This window comes from Notothenia rossii (genome assembly GCF_949606895.1).
Source record: "Notothenia rossii genome assembly, chromosome: 5".
NCBI lineage: Eukaryota > Metazoa > Chordata > Actinopteri > Perciformes > Nototheniidae > Notothenia > Notothenia rossii.
The window spans coordinates 91,336,453-91,358,880 of NC_136903.1; the positions used below are offsets into that span (position 1 = coordinate 91,336,453).

A 22,428-nucleotide genomic window follows, 5' to 3' on the forward strand; every position below is an offset into this window, starting at 1 on the left:
CTGGGTAGTTTATTTAGTTTCAAATAATTATCAGCTGATTTACAGACGTTCCTTTCCCTATGTAAGTCAATGGAAAAACGTTTTATTGGACACAGTAACGTCACGGACTGACATGGAAGTTGTAGTACGGCAGTTGTCATTTTTCAATACACTCTATTCAAATACAAATAAATAAGTTAAAAAAAAATATCCTAGGAGAAACTGTGGTTTTCTGATCATTGCTCCAATTACACAAAATATATAATACATTAAAAAACGTATGAAAGACAATAATTAAAATATATGTTAATAATATGAATAATAATCGTAATTAAACTAATGAGGAATGAAAAAGATTCATTATTACAGAATCGAACAAAAATCATGTTTCATAAGAGATGAATTGTGGAAGAAAATGTATAATTTATGAAACAAACAAATGATTCCTTTTCAAGTTTCTGAACATACAGCCATCAAGTGGTGTCCCTTTTCTCAACCAAGGCTGAACAAAACATATTTTAACTGGTAAAATGTGCAGTCTTCATCAAATACAAATCAAGATTATGTTACTGTAGCCTACTTTTTATTTCTTGCCTCGAAAGTTTTCTGAAACGTATTTTAGCGGACTATTTAGCTGTAATTTGATATCGTTTTTACAACAGACGGACGCCATTTTGTGCTTAACTTCTTGCGGTATCTTCCCAAACTCGGATCAAACTCTAAAAATAGGCAGAGCTGATCAAACATGAATCAAGTTTCTGTTACTGTTATGGATTACATTTCTGCCCTCAAAAGTTTGCAGAAATGTATTTTAGCGGACTATTTAGCTGTCATTTGTCCTTTCCAAGCAGAATCTTTCGAAACTTGGATCAAACTGTAAAAATATGCAATGCTGATCAAACATGAATAACAGTTAGTTATATAGTTAGTTCCTTAGATAGATAGAAAGATTGATAGATTGATTGATATTATTTGTTAATTTATTTTAAGGCATTTTTTGTGACCTTTTTTTCCTCTTTTTTATTGCAGTTTGAAGACAGAGCAACTGACATCAATGCTGTGGACATGTAAGCTTTGCACCTTCACGTGTGAAAAGAGAGGGAGACTACTGAGACATTACAGATTGAAAGATGGAGGGTACACAAGAACATCACAATTACCGTGTGTTCATGATGAGTGCTTCGATCTGCACATTTAAGTCCTTTGATGAAGATACATCTATCAAGAGCACACTCTCAGATTGATTACCATTGTAGTGGTTCCGCAAAAAATGTGTTCCACCGTCAACTTTGTGACTTTAAAGAACCATGTGCAGAAAAATATGTGTTTTCATATTTGCGTACACATTCCGGATGCGCCAAAATGTTCAATGGCCCTACCACGAGGATTGTCATTTTGAAACCAGTGTCTATACGACATTTAATTCCCACAAAAGCAGGAACCATGATGGCAGACAGAGGCATAGCCAGTTGCAGTTTCAGCCAGGAATTTTGATGAATACAGAAACATTTGATCAAACTGAAACTGCAGTTGTCCAGACTGAACATGAAAGGGACATGCAAGACGCTTTTGAAGAAGATGATTTGGTGGTAGAAAATATCGATGACTTCACTTGACATGGTGGCTTGAGAATAATTTGGCAGCCCATTTCCTCAGAATGGAGGGTGCTCTCCGCTCTCTCATTCCTCTCGCACACTCCCCGTGTGAGCCTCGCGCAGCGGCTCTCGGTTTTTGGATCAACTACTCTTAAATGATTGTTATATTTTCATACCCCTCCTCTCGACTCCCAGCTTTTTGTTACAGCCCAAGAGCCGGGTTGTAACATGGCATCTGGTATTAAAACAAAGTAAACAAATATGCTGTATAAGGGGAAACACATACATGTAAAATAGAGATTATTCAGTGAAAATTACACACAGTAGGAAAATATATTTGTACAACGAACTTGAGACCCACTTACTCTCTTTTTGGAGTTTTGAAAATCTCACAGCCTTCTTTGCTTACACAGAGAATAAAATAAATAAACTGGTTAAATGATAAAACACTTTAAAATATTCCTCGGTTAAAACATTATTTTTTAAACATTAATGGCATTACAAGTACATCTACTTTGTATATGACACGCAACATTTACAATCCCCAGATGTTCCCTAAACATCTCATATTCAGTTCCTGCCCTTCTTAAATCTGCAATTATCCCTTTTATATAACAAACAAACATTTTAAACGTTTTATACATTTCATAAACAAATATTGCCGTTACTAATTGTACCCATGGATGTGTAATCTTTTGTCTTTTTATTCTATAATTAATGTGTCATTTTTTCTTTTCTCTATATAATAACTAAAAGGAAAAATCGGGAACATATTACAACATGTTCCCAAATTGTAAAATTATTCATATTTATTTATTTCGAGCTACTCTTCCTGGCTAGCTCCCCAATGATTATCTTTAACACATCATTATATTTAAATATGCACAGGTAATTAACCAAGGTTGTTTTTAAGGAGCAGAGGAAGAATTAATCTATGATGGGGGGTGAGACTGGAGCTGGTGGAAGGTGTAAAGCAGGGGTCGGCAACCTTTTTGATATGAAGTGCCATTTAAAAAAAAAAATGTTATCAGCGTGCCAACGATCGATAATGATCAACGGGGGGGTTGAGGAGCTTAACGTTCGTCAACTATCAGCAGGAGGGCGGGGGAGCCTTGCTGCGGGGAAGCAGTGTCGCAACATACACGATGCCGAATTTAACAAACAAATTTAAGTAATTGGTTTAAACGCCATAATAATAAGGACGATCGTCCGTTCTGTGATTCTCCAGAGCACACATGTTATGATATTAGGGTCGCGTCGGGTCATGCAGAGTGAGATGAGATCGCTGTCCCTTTAAGAGAGAGAGATAGAGAGAGAGGGGTGTGGCTTGTGCATGTGTTTGTGGATGGTAGAGCGACAGTGAGCGAGCGTGTTTCTGGAAGTGAAACGGGAAAGCAGAAAAACAGAGGTCTGTGATGTATTTTGTTTAACTGAAGAACAGCTAAATAAATGCAACGGCCTCCCAAGAAGAGCTCACCTCTCTCCAGTCATTTAAGCTAAAGTGGGTTATTGAACCTGAAGCTTGTTGCTTCTGCCCTCCTCGACTACGGTCTGGGAGCCGACAGGAAAGTTCAACACACAGATGGCCAGTCCGCCCCTTTGTAGCATATTATTTCGATCAGAGATGAGCAGATCGCCACTGGGCTTTCAACTAAATGCGTAGCCACGCAAAAACTGCGGCATTTGTACAGCTCCTTATGGGTACTGCAATTTGTGAAGTGCTTTCCTCCGTGTTGAAACGATCAGCACTGCACCACGGAGGAAAGCGGCAGAAAGTCACCTGGAGTAAAGAGCGGGGCTGCGTTGCGTGCATGGCTTCCTTCTGCAGGTAACGGGAGACGCGCTCTGGCGGCGGTCTCGGTCAGGATCCGAAAATACCATTTAAATATTTTGCACACTTATTCCACTTATTCCTAGTGTGCCACTGGTTACGGTGCCGCGTGCCAATGCTGGCACGCGTGCCAGGGGTTGCCGACCCCTGGTGTAAAGGGTTAGTTGTTGGGACCTATCATTGGTCTTCAAAGCGACAGTAGAACCGGTTCTACTCATTTGCAATGCATCGGTCGTTTATGGGAGGGGGCGGGGCTTCAGGCTTCTAGCTGTTGATCTGTCTGAGAATGAGGGAAGTCTTTTTTTTAATCCTATATGGTTGTTTGTGTTCCTAAATACATATGTAACCCACATTAAAACATAGCAAATACATTCATGAAAGTGTATACGTTTCAAATACATATTAGTAAAATATTAAAAAGCATAAAAATAATTGAGAAGTTATTTCATTAAAATACGAGTTTAAAATTGGTCAATGATATCATCCCTTTAAGAATAAAATAAATGAAAGTAGGATGAGAAAAATTGCACCGGCCCTTTCCCTTGAAGGGATCTGTGCTCAGCAGCCAGGCAGCTAGCAGGAGAGAGAGAGGAGCACGAAGCAACAGATGAGAACGTGTAAATCTCGTGTTGGTGTACAGGGAGAAGAGCAAAGGTGAAAGAAAGAACGCAGCCTTGAGGGGAACCGGTGCTGATGGTCTGGGGGTCAGAGACGTGTTTCCCCAGCCTCACGTGCTGCTTCCTGTCAGACAGGAAGTCTGTGATCCACCTGCAGGCGGAGTCGGGAACGTGCAGCTGGGAGAGCTTGTCCTGCAGCAGAGCCGGGATGATGGTGTTGAAGGCGGAGCTGAAGTCCACAAACAGGATCCTGTCGTAGGTTCCTGGTGTGTCCAGTTGCTGGAGGAGGAAGTGAAGGGCCATGTTGACAGCGTCGTCTATAGACCTGTTGGGTCTGTAGGCGAACTGCAGGGGGTCCAGGAGTGGGTCTGGGATGGATTTCAGGTGGGACAGGACAAGGCGCTCAAAGGACTTCATAACCACAGAGGTCAGGGCGAAGGGTCTGTAGTCATCTGGTCCTGTGATCCTTGTTTTCTTGGGAACCGGGATCATGGTGGGTGTTTTGAGGCATGCTGGGACGTGGCATGTCTCCAGTGAGGTGTTAAAGAGGTCAGTAAACACAGGAGACAGCTGATCAGCACAGAGCTTCAGGGTTGAGGGGGAGACATTGTCAGGGCCAGCCGCTTTTCTGGTATTGAGTTTTCTGAATAGTCTGTTTACATCCCTTTCATTGATCGAGAGAGAGTCTGATGTGTCGGCGGGGGGTCAGTGGTGTAGGAGAGTGGGACACTGAAGGGTAGGGGGATGTGGAGGTGTGAGACTGGAGCTGTTGCGAGGTGTCGTGGGGGATGGTGTCAGGACTGAACTCTATGCCTTCAAATCTGCAGCAGAACTGATTCAGATCGTTTGCAAGGCGTCGGTCGTTCATGGAGAGAGAGGCTTTTGGCTTGTAGTTTGTGATCTGTCTTCTTTCAAACAGAAGCAGAGTCGTTTGCTGAGAGCTGATGTGGAGTTTCTCAGAGTATTGTCGTTTAGCATCTCTCACCGCCTTGCCAAAGACGTACTTCGACTCTCTAAAACGTGCCTTATCGCCACTCCTAAACGCCTCCTCCTTTTGAATCACATTACATTTAGCTGACGCTTTTATCCAAAGCGACTTACAATAAGTACATTCGACCAGGAAGATACAACCTTGAAGAAAACAGAATCATATAAGTTCATCAGGTTTCATAGAGCCAAACATTTCAAGTGCTACTCAACTGGCTTTAGATAAGCCAGCCCTTTATTAGTATATAAGTGCTTTGTTAGTAATTCTATCGCTCGAAGTGGAGTCTAAAGAGATGAGTTTTCAGTCTGCGCCGGAAGATGTGCAATCTTAGCTGTTTCAGTTTAGCTGTGAACCAGGGCTTGTTGTTGTTGAAACTCACCCTGGTGCGCGTTGGTACACAGCTGTCCTCGCAGAAGCTGATGTGTGACGTCACAGCCTCTGGCTTATCAATTAACAACAGGCGGGGTCACACACATAAGACCAGTTGTTAAATAAAGCTCTTCTGACCTTAGCTGTCATGTGGGTATATTTTAATGCTGCCCATTATGGGCACAAGCAATTTTTCACCCATTTATTAATTATATGTTTTAAATTTGAGTGTTTCCTAGCCCCTAAACCTCCAGGGATGTACAGAGTTTAATACTGGCAACTTCTTATTATGGGAAATATGAAAACGTCTTTTAAAACTACAACTCCCAGTAGAGACGTGCCATAGATAGAGAACATGTTGCGAAACACAATAGCCAGAATGTGTAGTTCTTCCTGTCTCCGCCGGTCTTCGCTTCCCGGGCATGAAGCTGTTTACATGTGTTTTGAGATGCTAAATAAAAGTCTAGCTTGTACCTTTGATCATACCTTTGATACCCCGCCTCCGACTCCCATCTCTCGGCACCACACTATGCCACAATTTTAGATGCGGATTTTGTTAAACTAATACGTTTGCGCTGTGGACCAACACTATACATTGATGGGGAAGGGGGTAACAATAAAGATAACACCATTTTACACAACATAACAGAAATAATATCGATAGCAGCGTCCCTAGCAACCACCTTGGTAACAATGAAAACGTATAAGGACACAATTTCCTGAAGTAATCTTCGTAATAACTAGCAAACTAAAGATCATGTACATCCACTGCACACATAATCTGAAATAACAACTCATATTTCTTACATCAAATGACATCAAAACGCATTTTAATGGCCAAACTAACTTTGAAATAGGCATTTTGCACCGAGAACAAAACAAAGTTCGGCCATGTTTTTTTTTTCTGCAGGGAGAAATTTGAAGATCACGTGACATAGACGCCAGCCATTGGAATGAATGGTGAAAAAAAACGTAGGGATCTTACAATTTCAGAGGCGTTTTTGTAGAAATACTACGTCCTACGTTGTTGACCGACGTAGTTATTACACGTTTTTTTGTGGTTGGTCAGTACAGTCCAAACACGCCTGAAGTTCCTCCGTAGCTTTACTGCTCCACTGCCTGAATGTCCTCACTACAGGCTTACACAGCTTGAGCTTCTGCCTGTATGCAGGAATCAGGTGAACCATGGTGTGGTCAGAGTTGCCCACTGCAGCGCGGGGATGGCGTGATAGGCTCCCTTGATGGTTGTGTAGCAGTGATCCAAAATATGACCCTCTCTGGTGGGGCATTTCATAAACTGTTTATATTTTGGGAGTTCGTGGCTGAGGTTGCCTTTGTTGAAGTCACCAAGAACAATAACTAGGCAGTCCGGATAAGTCCTCTCCACACACAGTATCTGGTCGGCAAGTTTGCTCTGTGCCTCCTGCACCTTCGAATGTGGTGGAATGTACACACCGACCAGTATGAATGAGGAGAACTCTCGGGGGGAATAAAAGGGTTTGCAGTTGATTAGAGTTTCCAGAATGGGAGAACAGTGCTGCAGAATCACTGTCACATCGTTGCACCAGCCAATGTTTGTGTAAAAACCCTCCACCTTTTGATTTGCCAGAGAGCTCCGTGTCACGATCTGCTCTGAACAGCTGGAAGCCTCCCAGCTGCAGCGCCAAGTCAGGAGTCGATAAAAGAAGAAAATGCTTTTGGTTTCTAAAAAAAATAGCATGTATTTGTTGTTTTATGTTATTGTTATAATTTGTTTTGAGGTTTATTTTTGAATATTTTAAATTATAAAAAATATGTAGTAATTACATTAATTTGTAGCACCTTCCAATTATCTTTATTTTAAATTGCTATTATATATTATTTTTCAAGTTTGTTTTTATTACGTTATTGTATTATAAAAAAATACATTCAAATTTATAAAAAAGTGTTTTTTTATTTTTTTGGTTTATTTTATTTTTCTAGTATATTTTATAATTCTTTTATGTACATTTAGATAGTTCATTTAGCAAATACATATTAAATAATTAACATCTGTACTTTTTCTTTGTTTGCTTGCTTTATTGTGATTTGTGGCTGCCGTGTTTTAACTCTGATCTAAAAGAAGAAAATAATCACACAAAACCTTTGTTTAATTACTTTCAAACTGAACTGTTTGAATTTAAGTTAGAAAATATTTTACCATTATTACTCTTATTATTTGTAGTTTATGTAGAGCAGAGGGTCCTTTTTCTGTAGGTGAGTAAACCTGAGTGCATCAGAACAATCAGACTGTATGGACACAACACACACACAGACACAAACACACTATGTTGTGATATTCTTTAATAGTTACTGGTGATATTATGAAGCATTCATACACATCAGTACAAAATATTATATATATTGGAAAAAGAAAGTCTGGTTCACAATAAGTATGAATTAAATGTAATAATTATAAAACTGTTAACCCTGATTTCACCTCACCACCGCGAGGGGTCCCTGGGTCCCACTCACAGTGAGGGGGACTCACATCAATAAAACAGAGAAGGTTAAACTATGACCTGACATAAAGATCTGAATCTGGGTGAGATCATTTAAGTACTCAGATAGATATATCGGAGGATGAAACCCTCTTTAATGGCCACACATAAGAGGAACTGATTTATTTCTGTTAATAAACATAATAATATAAAATCATAATAAACACCAAACGTGATTTATTGCTTTTATTTGAATGTTTTTAATAAACTGAGAACATTGAGGATATTTTCTCCTAGACTTTCTGATTTAATAAACACACTTTAAATCAGTTTATTTGAACAGTTTACTGAATGAAATGTTTGTGATCTGATGTAAAACATATACAAAACAAATATGCAGGAATGTGAGTCTGTTTGTAAGGCCTTCTTTATTTTAGTCTGATAATATAAAAAACAGAATCAAACATTGTAAATATTCTCTAGATGAATGTGTCATTAGTTCTTCTTTAAGCCTAGAACAGACTGCATACTGTGAACAGGAACTATCAAAAGCATCCAGAAAAAGTTTCCAGTAACAACATTTTATTAACCAAAGAGATTGTTAGAGAAACTACTCGGCAGATTAATCAACAGTAAAACAAAGTCCCTTCAATGCAGCTTAACGAGGCTAGCAGTTTAACCCGGGACAGTGAACATTTCATAAAAGGAGAAACAGTAACTTTTTATCTGAAGCATAACAGGCTATAAGAAAACCATGGTTGAAACACAGCATAGAACATTCGTGCCTGCTTCATTAAGTCAAACCGCGCGGAAACCCCTCACATCGACAACAACAACGACCGATTGTATTAAAGCGCTACTAGTTTTGGTTTTGCTCTGTCGAAACGAAATGGAAGAAATGGGACCACTTTACGACCAACTTTAGTTGCATGCTACATTCAAAAGTTCTTTACAATCATTATCTACTTCAAGAGGATTCCGTAGGAGAAAGAAGGTAAATATTCGTCCTATTCGATGGCGTTAGAGCTAGCTGTTGTAAGCCTCAACATGCGCCAAGCTCAAAATACCCAGCTTTGCAGCATTAATTACTATGGTATAACATTAAATCTGATGCCCCTGCCCCCGCCTGCGACGTAAGCGTGAAGTATGCGGTGCTTGCTTTCTAGACTGACAACTTTTTGGTGCTTGAAACAAACCGGATTCCGGAGCCTAGAGGCGGCTACGCTGCGGTGTGAACAGGAAAAACCGGGGCTTTTCAAGCTCCAGCTCCGAACCGGCCCTGGAACCGCGTTGGTGTGAAAGGGGCTTTTGAGCACTCATGGATTACTACATCTAGAAAAGTTTTTCCCACACTCTTTACACCAGTATGGGTTCTCTCCAGTGTGAATAGGGTGATGTGTTTTGAGTTGATCTGATCTAGTGAACATTTCCCCACACTCTTCACACCAGTATAACATTCTGAAAATAAATCAAATACTGAGAAAAAAATTCAGAATTCAGTTATAAAAATAAATAAAATACTAAGAAAAAGTCATTTCTGATGTTAAAAGTCAGAATTTTGAAAAAGGTCAACATTTTAAGAAAAATAAGAATATTTTCTCTGCAGCCCTAACCCTAAATATAACCCTCATTCACCCTCCCCCCCTCCAAATGATTGGAGCATGCATTTATAAATGTAAATGTGAAGTAATTGTTCTGCAACGACTCCTCTTAGACTTGATGTGAAACTTTCAGGGACAACAGGAGGAAGGAGTAAACCCCTCCTCCCCCTCTATGGTTTTGTCCTATCTTCTCCTGACACCACCCCACCCCCCACCAGACTAATCTTGCAGGTACTTTAGCTTGAAATTTGCCAAACCATTTTTAGGGCTACATGCAGGAATGAAAAACCCCAACAGTATTAAAAACATTCAGTAATGAGCAAAAGAAACAGAAAATATGAATGTCAAATAAAAAATGCTTACTGAAAATTAACATGAAGATGAAACGAAATGAGATTCCGATTGAACACCAATGTCCTCTTTTACTCTTTCTAGCAGCAGTTCAAATAAAGACCATTCATAAAAACCTAATGCAAAGGGATTGTAAGTAATTATAAAACATTAAACAGTTTCTAATGATGAGTCAAAGAGTCTCTTTGTGTAGACAAGTTTAATGAGAAACTAGAAGAACATTTTTAAGTTTTCAGCTCAGATTATTACAGCGGCAAGAATCACATTTACTGAGAACACAGAAAACTAACGGCCGTCACAATGAAGTCAAATAATGAACATGAGATAATATCATATCAGAGTTTCACTAAAACAATGTTTGTTCAAACAAAACTAGAACGTCACAAATGTACTTTATCACTTCTCATACCTAATGTTTTAGTGTTTTGAACATCACTTGAAGTAAATACAAAAAAAGTACCAAAATAGCAACTCAAACCTTTCAATTGAACATAAACGTTGAATAAAAACGATTCAGTGAATGTTACACACAGGAAGTAAATAGGTGTTGGGCAACAAACACTCTGAACTTGATGCTCACTAAAATTGTAACTGCACACATAAAGGATAATTGATTAGGAAGTATGTAAAAGATCCAGAGATGCTTCTATTTACAGATGTTTCCTAAACGTCTCATCTACAGGCTGCTGGTAGACAGATCATTGTTACGTTCAGCATCGCAGCAACAGTATAAAGCTGCTCTACGTAAATAAAAAAACATTTATATTAACAAGAGCACTCTCATATAGAGCTAATTGTGTGTGAGGACAGCAGGATTTTGGGAGGTCTGAATGTAGTCATAAAAACATGTTTATTAGAACGTAAAGTCAGTTTGTCAGCTTTACATTTGGATAAAGCAGAGGGAATGCTAGCTTCACTCAGAAAAGGATCAGATGGAGGCAGAGTGAGTGCGCTGGTGGACTTTAAGATTATAAGATCTTGTGAAAGCTCTGTCGCACTGGTCACAGCTAAATGGTTTCTCTCCAGTGTGAGTACGTTCGTGGATGTTAAGTTTGTCACTTCGAGAAAAGGTTTTCCCACACTCTTCACACCAATATGGTTTCTCTCCAGTGTGAATACGACGATGGCTTGTAAGGCTACCTGGCGAAGAGAAAGTTTTCCCACACACTTCACACCAGTGTGGTTTCTCTCCAGTGTGAATACGACGATGGATTGTGAGGTTATAAGATCTTGTGAAAGCTCTGTCGCACTGGTCACAGCTAAATGGTTTCTCTCCAGTGTGAGTGCGTTCATGGATGTTAAGTTTATCACTTCGAGAAAATGTTTTCCCACACTCTTCACACCAATATGGTTTCTCTCCAGAGTGAATACGACAATGACTTGTGAGGCTACCTGGCGAAGAGAAAGTTTTCCCACACACTTCACACCAGTGTGGTTTCTCTCCAGTGTGAATACGACGATGGATTGTGAGGTTATTTGATGAAGTAAAAGTTTTCCCACACACTTCACACCAGTATGGTTTCTCTCCAGTGTGAATACGACGATGGATTGTGAAGTTACTTGATGAAGTGAACGTTTTCCCACACACTTCACACCAGTATGGTTTCTCTCCAGTGTGAATACGATGATGCACTTTGAGATCTTTTGCTGTTGTGAAAGTTTTCCCACACTGGTCACAGTTGTATGGTTTCTCTCCTGTGTGGATGCGCTGGTGGCATTTAAGGCTAGTACCATGAGAAAAGGTTTTCCCACACTGGTCACAGCTGTATGGTTTCTCTCCAGTGTGAATACGATAATGGATCTGAAGTTTACTTGATCTTGTGAAATCTTTCCCACATTGGTCACAGCTGAAAAGTTTGGGTTCCTTTCTTTTTCTCTGTTTAAAAAAAAAGAGAGACGGATAAAGAGTCAGTGAGAGGCCGTAATATATCTAACAACTAAAATAAGAGTCTGTCAAATAAACCGCGCAATGTTCAAGTTGGTTTTCTCATTAAATAAAAGTACAGCTTTAAAGTCCTTAAATAACACAAATGTTCCCCAGTGTAAGGGATAACAGTGTTAGGAATATATTGTGATGAAGTGAACACTGACCTGAGTTCTGGGGGTCTCTTTGTTCTCGTCCATGCTGCTCTCAGTGCTCCTTCTTCTGCTGGGTCTCTGAAATAAGGTGGGAAGTACATTTACTCAAGTATTGCACTTAAGTACAACCATAGAGGTACTTATAATTTGAGTATTTACATTTGGCGCATTCACACCGGAGTACTTTTCCCACAATAGTTAATCAGAACAACAATATATTTACATTCACACCAAAAAGCCCCCTGAACTAAATTAGTTCATCAGAACCATTTTTACCCCCTTTTCCGTTCCTGCTAGGGAGCAGGGACTTTTGTGGGAAAAAAAGGTTCATATGTCTGATTGGCTGGGCGGATTGCAAACCACGCCCCGTAAATCTCTGGAAAAGTTTTGGAAGCCGCCATTGTATTTGCTCAAAACCGGCCTTAAGACCCTCTTCTTTCGGCAGGCCTTCCAATAAACTTTGAGCACGGTACAGCTGGAGTACTGCAATCTTTATCGCTATCTCCGACTTTTATTTCATTTATTATTTTATACATTTTTTATTATTATTACTATTTGTTTGATCTCTCAAATTGTGTCAGTGTCCTTTGTTGTGAAGCACTTCGAGATTTCTCTTGGCAGATGAGAAGCGCTAGGAGTGGAGGTGTCGGCACGCCAGGTGGAGCATCTGGGAATGCTAAGCGAGCTGATTAAATCCAACAAGCCTTCAATTAAGGCACCGTTGGTGTTCGGATCAGGGGAGAACAGGTTCAAACCCCACTGCAGTCAGCATGTCGTTGTGTCCCTGGGCAAGACACTTCACCCCAAATTGCCTACACTTGGGACAGTTAATATTGTATTATTGTGATTATATATATGCCACTGTTATTAATACTGACACTTCACTTTGCACTAAGGTGTGTCTGCTGCTGAGCCTACCTGTTATTGTTATTATATATATATATTGCCACTCTTATATTGTTTTGATACTACTGACACTTTCTTTTATATTGAAAATGTTAACTTCTATTTACATTCAAACTTTTAACTTGTATTTACATGCATACGACACACCTGGGACAGTGTGATGCCGTTATTTATATTGTCTTGAGTGTGCAATAAAAGAGAACCTACATGGCGATTAAACAGATCCTGTATCTTGCTTATTTCTCCTCTGACACTTTATCTTTACAGTGACCTGTGTAGCATCCTACACATCACATGTAAGTGAATATTCTGATACCATCATGTTCCATCGGTTATAAACTGGCGAACCTTTATTTATTGTGTCCCACCCCAAACATGTGGCTTTGAAAAAGATAATGTCATTGTATTTCAAAATGGCGTCAATCAACACAAGGGTTAGGGATTCATTTTGTCTTACTCCTAGGAGTCTAACCTTTTCTGTGTTTTGACGTTTACGACCAACCCTAAGTCTGTTATCTGAAAGCTCCAACTCTCCTCGTGTCTCTCTGAGTCCTGACTCTCCATTGCTGCAGAAGCTTCCCTTACAAATTGGCGTTGTCGGCAGGATACCAACAAATCTTCAGAACTTGTAATGTGTAATTTCAAATCTACATTTGGACATTGCCTTACCAGAATCTGTGATTGACGGTATCCTAAAATTACCTGTGAAACTGAGCGGTTGCGTTTCGTTTTTTGGTTAATGAACATTTGGCTGATTGTCTCTGTGTATGCTGCTTGGGACGTAAGTACCATGCAAGCATGCACAGCTTATGTTCAGAGTAACCTTAAAGAAATACATCAGCAAAGTGGAGCTTCTGTATGAAAGCAATGTAAAGATTTGTATTGGACAAATCGCCGAATTCTGGGGGTTTCAGCGGCCAACACAGCAGTTAAAAATAAGCAGCCCGAGATATTTCCCCCCCATCGCCTCTCTAAACATGGCTGCAGAAGCAGCCGCGGGTGTGTGTGTAAATATCCCCCCGTGTCTGGGTGGCTGGAACTGTGCAGCTGAGAGGTAGAAAGTCACAGCTTTTGTCTATATCTTTAACTCACACCACCGCCGTCTCTATTAAAAACGAGATGCACTAAAAGCACTCACTACTACTTGTTTATGACCGTCTTCTACATTGCTGGCAAGGCCGGGGCAGCGTGAGGTGCGTGCATCACCCGATGCGACACAGTTCCCTACATTGCAGTAGGAACGGTCCCTATATTTGCTGGAGGAGCGTTCCCTACGTTGCTGGGCGAACTGGTGCCGGTCCGGGGTGCATACATAAAATTATAGGCTAATTGATCACGGGTGGGCAGTGGCAAGCAAGTGTAGAACAAAACTGTGTTTCATCGTTGTGATGAACTCGATGGCGGGTGTATAGGCTGGTCGAGTATGACTACAGTTAACTGTGCTGTTGTTGGAGAGAAAGGGTAGCGGAAGAAAGTCTATGTTCTCCTGGTCGGGGGTTCATAGCGCCACTAGAATAGAGTAGTGGTCGTCGCAAGAGGATAAGCTAGTTATCGCTTTTGGACAGTCTTCAGGCACGATCTTAGCACTTGTATACAAGGGTGGACGCGCGAGTCAAGGTGCCCCATCTATAATTCCCTACCCCCTCTGAAACCTCTTAATTCGGACTAAATTGAGCTGGATGAACTTTGCTGTCGCGCTGGTGTTTATTGCGAGTTCATGTTTGTTTGTCTAATTGTTTGTATGGGGGGGGTCTATATTGGTTTGTCCACCCTACGTCTTGTGTATGATTTGTAACAACTAATAATGAATCAGTCCATAGCCAGGGTAAAATGAACTAAACTTTAGTTATCTCACCAAAAGTAAATGACTAACAAATAATGTTATCAAGATATAGATCCAGTGTATATAATTATATTATAGTATAAATGTGCTGAAAAATGAAAATAAATAGCAAAAGAGTGTTTTTTATGTCCTGCCTCTGAGTGTTCAGAGGAAAATGTAAACAAGAAGCACACTGTTCAGGGTGTGCACTGTAGGTGTAAGAAGAAAATATGATATTGCTTTAACAATACATTTTAAATTGAATTGCTGGTATGTTAAGATATCTTTGTGACCTTGTATAAACCCCGTGCCCCGTCTTACACCCCGAGACCCTCAGAGGCATCACTGCTGGTCGTAAAGACCTGCCTGAAGAGATCAGGGTTGCAAAAAAAAAACTGTCTGCTCAATTAGGTCAATGTTGTATTATTTGTTTCATTTATTCTTAAATCTATGTATTGGATAGTAATAATGATTAAAAAAAAACGTAATGTAAACACATTCCGAAACAAAGCAGATAAGACAGAACTAGACTCAGACATAATGCTAATTATTATTGAAACCTTTTGCGCCGTTGATGCATTGATTATCTATTCCAACTGGCCACTGGAATCAGATAATTAATATAAGTTGAAGTTCAATTACAGTTTTAAATATAGTTTAACATTCTTTATTAAACTGTTTCAAATTATTTCTCGTATCAACCAATTAGTCTCCATAGACATTACTAAAATTCTAACAGTTGTTAAACTACTTATGAACAACAGAGTAAAGGCCGCTGGTTAAGCGAGGATCAATATATTTGTTGAGGTTTTTATTGTGTGCATAATAAATAGGTTAAATGAATTGAGCAATTTTTTAAAGAAGTATAGTGTTGCAATCTCTTTATGATAAGTAATTGCAGTTCCAAGATAGATGTTTTCCCTGGGCCTCTCCTTCACAGCCCCACACAATGAGACTTCCAAATCCTAACAGACAGAGATCAGTATCACTTTGTGTTGCAAGCCAAATCCATGAAGGGGTTCTACTTGGCCCAATTTAAATACCATAAAGAGAGTATTAACACAACTCAAGCTAAATGTCAAATGTATTTAATTAATGTACAAGTGTTTTGATTAAAAAAAAAATTCCAGTCTGGCTTCCTTCGAGTTCAGTCTAAGCAACAAATTGTTTCTCATAGCATTCTCACTGCTGTCCCAAATGTTTTAAAGGTCCCATGTCATGGCCATTTCCACTGATCATAATTCCATTGTTGAGGTATACTAAAATAGATTTATACTGTACAATTTTCCAAACTCACATTGGTTTCGCATACAGCATCTCTGTAAACTGTATTCAGCAGTATTCACTCTCTCCACTAAACGGCTCGTTGCAGCTCTTGCCCCCCCTTCCCTGTGAGCCCAGTGTGCTCTAATTGGTCGGGACGTTGTGAATCGTGCTGAGCTCCGTGGAGGTGTGATTTCCTTGTTTAGCGATACACAGCGAAACACAGCCAAACTCATCCTGAGCACACACAAAGTCATAGCCGAAGTAAAAACAATAAGTGTGGTTTGATATTGAGTACAAAAAATGTTTATAGGTTGATAAACGCTGTGAGAATGGGTCTGCAAAGAGAATTTCACCGCGATCCCAACTGTCTGTTATCAGCCTGCAGCCAGGGAGGAGAAATCAGCAGAGCTGCCTGCACTGAGTGTGTGTGTGAGGAAGTCCGTGGATTGGTCAATTTGGACCAATCAGCGGGGCTTAAAGAGCCTGTGACAGCATCCCAACAACTGTTGTGCAATGAAATATTGGGCTCCTAGTCATCTCGAACCGTCAGTTTAATAAAGAAGGTGCGATACCGTTCCGATAAATATCAATAATTTTGAACATCGCGGGGAAATTCCTTGGACTCATTTTGAGGTTTTGGGGGAAGCCGGAAGTGACGTCAATGCGGGAACGCTTCACTGTGCGGCGAGAGAGCCAAACACGGACAAAGTGTGTTGTCAGGCGTAGAAATGGTGAATTACTGAGTTTAGGCACGTTAATAACGTTTTAATGAAGTTGACTACAGTATATTCATATTTGTCAGTGCTTTCATGTCAATTCGGCGAACAGAAACATAAATGATCATGGTGAAGATGATTAAATTAGGATTACAAATCGGTAGTGAGAGCTGCTGAATTTCCTCCCGTCGGATGTGATATAAAAACAAATCGATTATTTTTGTAGTTTTAAACTCAAGTGGATGAAACTACATTTATTAGTGCTTTCATGTCAATTCGGCGAAAATATGATACACTAAATGATCGTGAGGATGATGATTAAAAATCGTTTGTTTGAGCCGGTCTGCATTTCCTGATGAGAAAACAAACCGATGCTTTTTGTAGTAGTAGTACACCAACATGGGTTTAACTTTTTTTTACCACAATGTGGGGGAAATTAATGGATAAAATGCACGGATTATTATTATTATTATTATTACCACTCCGATCGGGACACTAGGTCCACCGTTTCCCCGCAGCGAGGCTCCCCCCGTTGACAGTTTACGTGGGCTGGGCTGGGTGCAGTGGCGGACTGGCCATCGGGACGAATCCCAATGGGCCGGTACCGAAGTGGGACGGTCGGATAAGTCACTAGCACATCCCCCACTCCCCCCGTTGACAATTTACTAGCGGTACCGAAGTGGGCCGGTCGAGAGTCCCGGGCTGATTTTTAGTCCCAGTCCACCACTGGCTACATGACCGTATGATCGCCCATATTGACCACCTGTTACGTGCTCCCCTCCTGTTTGTCTCTCTGTTTCCCTGCTGCACAGACACACCTGGTCCGCCCCTGGCTTCGCCAGGTGTCCTAATTACGTTCAGCTGGGGACTTGAAAAGCAGAAGCTGGAGGAGAAGAGTTCTTTTCCCTAATCTCAACGCCGGAGTAGGTTGTCCGTGGTGTTCCTCCTCCTTCTGCTTCAGGATCTGTAGATATCTGTAGTACTAGTAGGTACAAAAACACTGGCTTTCTTGTTCCAGTCTGTTACTGTCACTTTGTTTTTGACACTTTAAAATACTGCTATCCTACTAAAATGCTGTACAAATCAGATGTATTAGGTAATAAATAAACATTTTCCGAGTAAAAATAATAATATTTTTTTCCTTTATTATTCAATATCGCGATAAATACCGTACCGTGGACTTGTTATCGCAATATTATCGTACCGTGAGTTTTTGGTATCGTTATAACCCTATTAGATTCTGATCCATGCACGTCCAATTTAGACTGACTTTAGTTCTAATGTTAATTTGATTTCAACCCATAAGTAATTATTTAAATTAACTCAACATTTCACATGATGATGGATTAGTGTTCCACATTTTTCCCACTAATTTGTTTTATGATTAGGCCAAAGGTAAAGAGAGACATTGATGACCTTGTGTCCCTTTTGTTAGTAAGTGGTTCCATTTTGTCTATGGCCTTGGACAGCTTCACTGAAAGTCACCCAGTTCAGCCCTGCTACAGTCCGGCTGAGTGCAGTCACAGAGATGCTATGGCTGCTCTACATGACATTAATGGTCTGATCTGAATGGACACCATTTCCTGCTCCCAGAGAGAATGTTGCTCCTCAAACTGAACATCACAGCCGTTGGTACTGTCTCACATGGGTCTGCTCCCCCCAACGAGCCATGAACTGAAAGCTTGACTTCTGCTTTGAACACTTGGAAGCCTCCCTATCACACCAGCACCAACCCATGGGTCAGTCGGATGAGACCAACGGCTTCACTTAGGGCATTTGGTTCAGATATGACAGATTGTTTTTTTAAGGTTATTCATGCTGCTATGCAGGGGATGCCTGTAGGTTTGCAAGTTGTTAAAGGCCCCTACTATTTTTGAATAGGCCTAATGTCAGGGGCCTCTTACTGTCTAATTCTGCATGTATTCACATTATATGGACAATGTTTCCACCTGGAAAAACTAGAGGCTGCACGGTACTCTGGCTACAATACAACCATTCTGTTCTGCTCTAACAATTCAATTTATAGATTCTACGTCAAAACAATGAACTTTTATTGTTTCCAATGATAACGTCGCCTTAAGTGGACGACTGCAAACCTGTTTTCAAATATAAGGTTTTGAATTTGTTTGACATTTCTCTGTAATGACACCCTCAGATTCCCACTATCATTCATGCTATGCCATCAGTAGTAACTCAGATGTTAAGGGGGATGAAGCTTTTCCTCCCAAATCAGATATGCTTTGTTTTTCAACAACGGTATGCATTTCCTGCATAATATATGTTTCTCACAATTGTTTTTTTTTGTAAGCTGCACACAGGTGATACTGAGTCTTCTCGAATAATGGATTATAATCTATACCATGCTTACATGGACTCCTAAGTTTTATTGCATACATAAGTGAGAGGAGAGAGAGATCTCAATTAGAGATGTCCCGATCCGATCACTTGATCGGGGATCGGAGCCGATCACGTGATTTTCAAAAGATCGGGGATCTTTTTTTTTATAAATTATTTTTATTATTTTATTTAATGTTACAAAACAAAAATGACCATGTTCACGTCTTAAAGTCATCCTGAGGCCTTAGTTTTTGTTTATAATTACACAACATCATGTATGTGTTGCTTCTTTTGGGCACTTTGTTGCCAGATTTGAGAGAAATAAGCAACCAAGACCTGGTTGCTTATTTCTCTCAAATCTGGCAACAGAGTGGGCATGGCGCAGTGTCTAATAGTAGCAGTAAGCTAACGAGAGGCTACATTCAGCTGGTGACTCCGGAGTCGGGACAGAGAATATATGTCAGGAGTTTGGAAGTATTTTAAAATTGAAAGCGAAGGCAGTGTAACAGCCAGATGCAATGTTTGCAAGGCGGAGGTTCCGCGTGGTGGAAAGAACAGAGCTACGTTCAACCCGACCAATATAATACGCCACCTGAGAAACAAACACCACCAAGAACACGACGAGTACAAAGCAGCCACTCAGGTAACGGCACTGAAACAACCAACACTTTCAGAGACGTTTAAAAGGAAAGAGAAACTGCCCCAGAACTTTTGTTTACATGGTTATTTTGTGGTGAACCACTGATAAGCTTTCTTTTGTTTTGATCCAATGCTGCTGTGAAGCTATCCATGTTGGATAGAATGGGTCATTTCAATAAAAAAATAACCTTAAGGGACAACTTGAATGCTTTTTTCTCTCTTAATGCATTGCATAAAGATCGGATCGGGAAAAATCGGTATCGGCAGCTTGTCAAAATCAAATGATCGGAATCGGATCGGGAGCAAAAAAAGGTGATCGGGACATCCCTACTCACAATTGTTTTTTTTGTAAGCTGCACACAGGTGATACTGAGTCTTCTCGAGTAATGGATTATGATCTATACCAGTGTTTCTCCTACCATTGTCTCTACAGAAACATTTTGTCTGCCAATTTAAAGAGAGATGCAACTGATCGGGAGATCCTTCATCGTGCAGCAAGACAACGACCCAAAACACACTGCCAACACAAGGAGTTCATCAGGGGAAAGAAGTGGGAGGTTTCAGACCTGAAGTCAATCTGCAGACTACAACCCTGTTGAGCGTGCACTATACCTGCTGAAGAGGAGACTGAAGGGAGAAACCCCCAAAACAAACAACAACTGAAAGAGGCTGCGTGAAAGCCTGGAAAAGCACCACAAAAGAAGAATACTAAAGTTTGGTGATGTCAATGGGTCGCAGGCTTGATGCAGTTACTGCAAGCAAAGGGTTTGCAACTAAATACTAAGTATTATTCACTTTTCACATTATTTGAAATCTCTGCTTCGATAGGTTTGCTCACTTGAATAATGGGTGGGTGTAAACAAAAAGGAGCTATCTTCTCAGGTGTTTAACAGATCTAGATGTAAATACCTGGAATGAAAAGCTGAAATACTGACCTTTTGTCTCATCTTCCTCTTTTGATGTCAAACCAAATAGTTATCAGTTTACAACAAAAATAAAGCAATTGGCCTCCCTGTTCCAATAGTTTTGGAGGGGACTGTATATTGTGATGAAGTGAACACTGACCTGAGTTCTGGGGGTCTCGTTGTTCTCCTCCATGCTACTCTCAGTGCTCCTTCTCCTGCTGGGTCTCTGAAATAAGTATTAACACTACAGTCAACACAAAACCAATCTACAGCTAAGAAGTAGCTTAACAGCAGAGGTGGGAAGTACATTTACTCAAGTACTACCTAAGTAAGGCAAGGCAAGTTTATTTATATAGCACCTTTCAACACAAGGCAATTCAAGGTGCTTTACAAAAATGAAAGACATTAAGACAAAGGCATTTCAAAACAGTGAAGTACCTCTATAGTTGTACAAGTACAACTATAGAGGTACTTGTACTTTACTTGAGTATTTACATTATATGCTACTTCTACTCCACTACATTTCAGAGGTACATGGTGTACTTTTAATACCTTTAGTTACTTCACAGATCTGGATGAATGATGTGAAATATAACCAAGTGTTAAATCAGACTTTAGTTCCACCTGGAGTAAATCCACCAGCTACCCTGCAGTATACAAAGTCATTCAAACTAGCTGCACCTTTACCAGCTTTGAGAACACTTGAATGATCAATCATTATAAAACATATCATATATATTATTCTGATATGGCCCAATCTGCACAATGACTACTTTTACTTACGCTACTTTAACTATATTTTGATGCTGCTTTTACTCACTGACAAGATCTGAGTACTTCTTCCACCACTGAAATACAGCATTTATCTCAAAGTACACGGCGGTGAAATCTTGTTTACTTTGTTTTACTAAACCCGTCTCAGTGCAAGATATATAAGACAAATCCTTCATATACTATAGTACCAGCAGTAAAAGTACAGCCTTATTTTTAGCCTCATGCTGAAATATCCGCGGTAAAAATAGTCAGTATTATCAGTATTAAACTACTCAGTGTTATAGTAAAAGTACTCGATATTATAGTAAAAGTACTCGATATTATAGTAAAAGTACTCAGTGTTATCAGTAGTAAAAGTACGTAGTTTCATAGTAAAAGTACACAGTAATATCAGTAGTAAAAGTACACAGTATTATGGTAAAAGTACTCAGTATTACCCGCTGTTTCTGCTCCTCTTTGTTCTTCAGTTTGTTGATGTTCACCGACTAGCATTAGCCACCTAGCATGAAGCAGCTAACAGCAGATAAGGACCCGGATGAAGAGGTGGAATTGTTCTAAAGCTCCTCTCGTCTCTTCTTCTCCTGAGAGAAACGGGTTGTATTGGTTACATTCTAATGTTAATGAGAGCTGATAGTAGTGATGGCAGTTTGACACTGAAGCTTCGAACGGAGCTTCAACCCTGGACTTCCTATTCCATAGAAGGAGTGCTTCGAAGCTTGCTTCAAATCACGTGACATGTGACGTCCGAAGCAGCAACTGCTTCAAATCAAGTGACGTCCGAACCAGCAACTGCTTCATTTCCTGAATGAATCAACCCACTGGTTCGTCGTCCAATCAGGTGATTCAATGCACTGCCTCGTCTCGATTCTGACAGGTGACAGGTTGAAACAGTTTCAAATTTGAGCGCTTCAACACTTTATAACCGCTCTAAACAATGCGCAATGTGTGGGTTGTTGTAGTAGTTTGCATTGTTGCTGTTGAGTTGTTGTTGGCAATGCATTTGAATTGGATCATTATAGAGCAAGCCAGGAAGAAAAAAAGGTCGTTCTGGCTCGTGAAACACTTCGAAATGTGGAGAAGTTGTGAACAAAAAGACAATGAGTAATATAAAAACACTTCGGTGGTCTAAGGAATTGATAGCCCAGTGGATAGAGCCGGCGGCCAAGATGCGGCGATATCCTCCGCGCAGCTGGT

The 22,428-nt window shown here is 40.2% G+C and overlaps 1 protein-coding gene across 2 annotated transcripts in view; it reads right to left on the minus strand.

The window, feature by feature from the left end:
- LOC307041065 (uncharacterized protein) overlaps positions 1–21,986 on the minus strand; it is a 58,889-nt gene extending 36,903 nt beyond the window's left edge. Inside the window, exons 1-4 of one of the 2 annotated variants that reach the window (XM_079684403.1) lie at positions 21,672–21,978; positions 20,621–20,686; positions 11,882–11,947; positions 9,971–11,666 (exon numbers count right to left, since the gene is read on the minus strand). In XM_079684403.1, coding sequence (XP_079540529.1) covers positions 10,719–11,666; positions 11,882–11,947; positions 20,621–20,653 — 1,047 coding nt within the window. In that variant the 5' untranslated portion in view covers positions 20,654–20,686; positions 21,672–21,978 and the 3' untranslated portion in view covers positions 9,971–10,718. Of the gene's footprint in view, positions 1–9,970; positions 11,667–11,881; positions 11,948–20,620; positions 20,687–21,671 lie in introns of those variants that run through there. The other variant, XM_079684400.1, reaches the window with a different exon arrangement.
- Between the last annotated feature and the right edge of the window lie 442 nt (positions 21,987–22,428).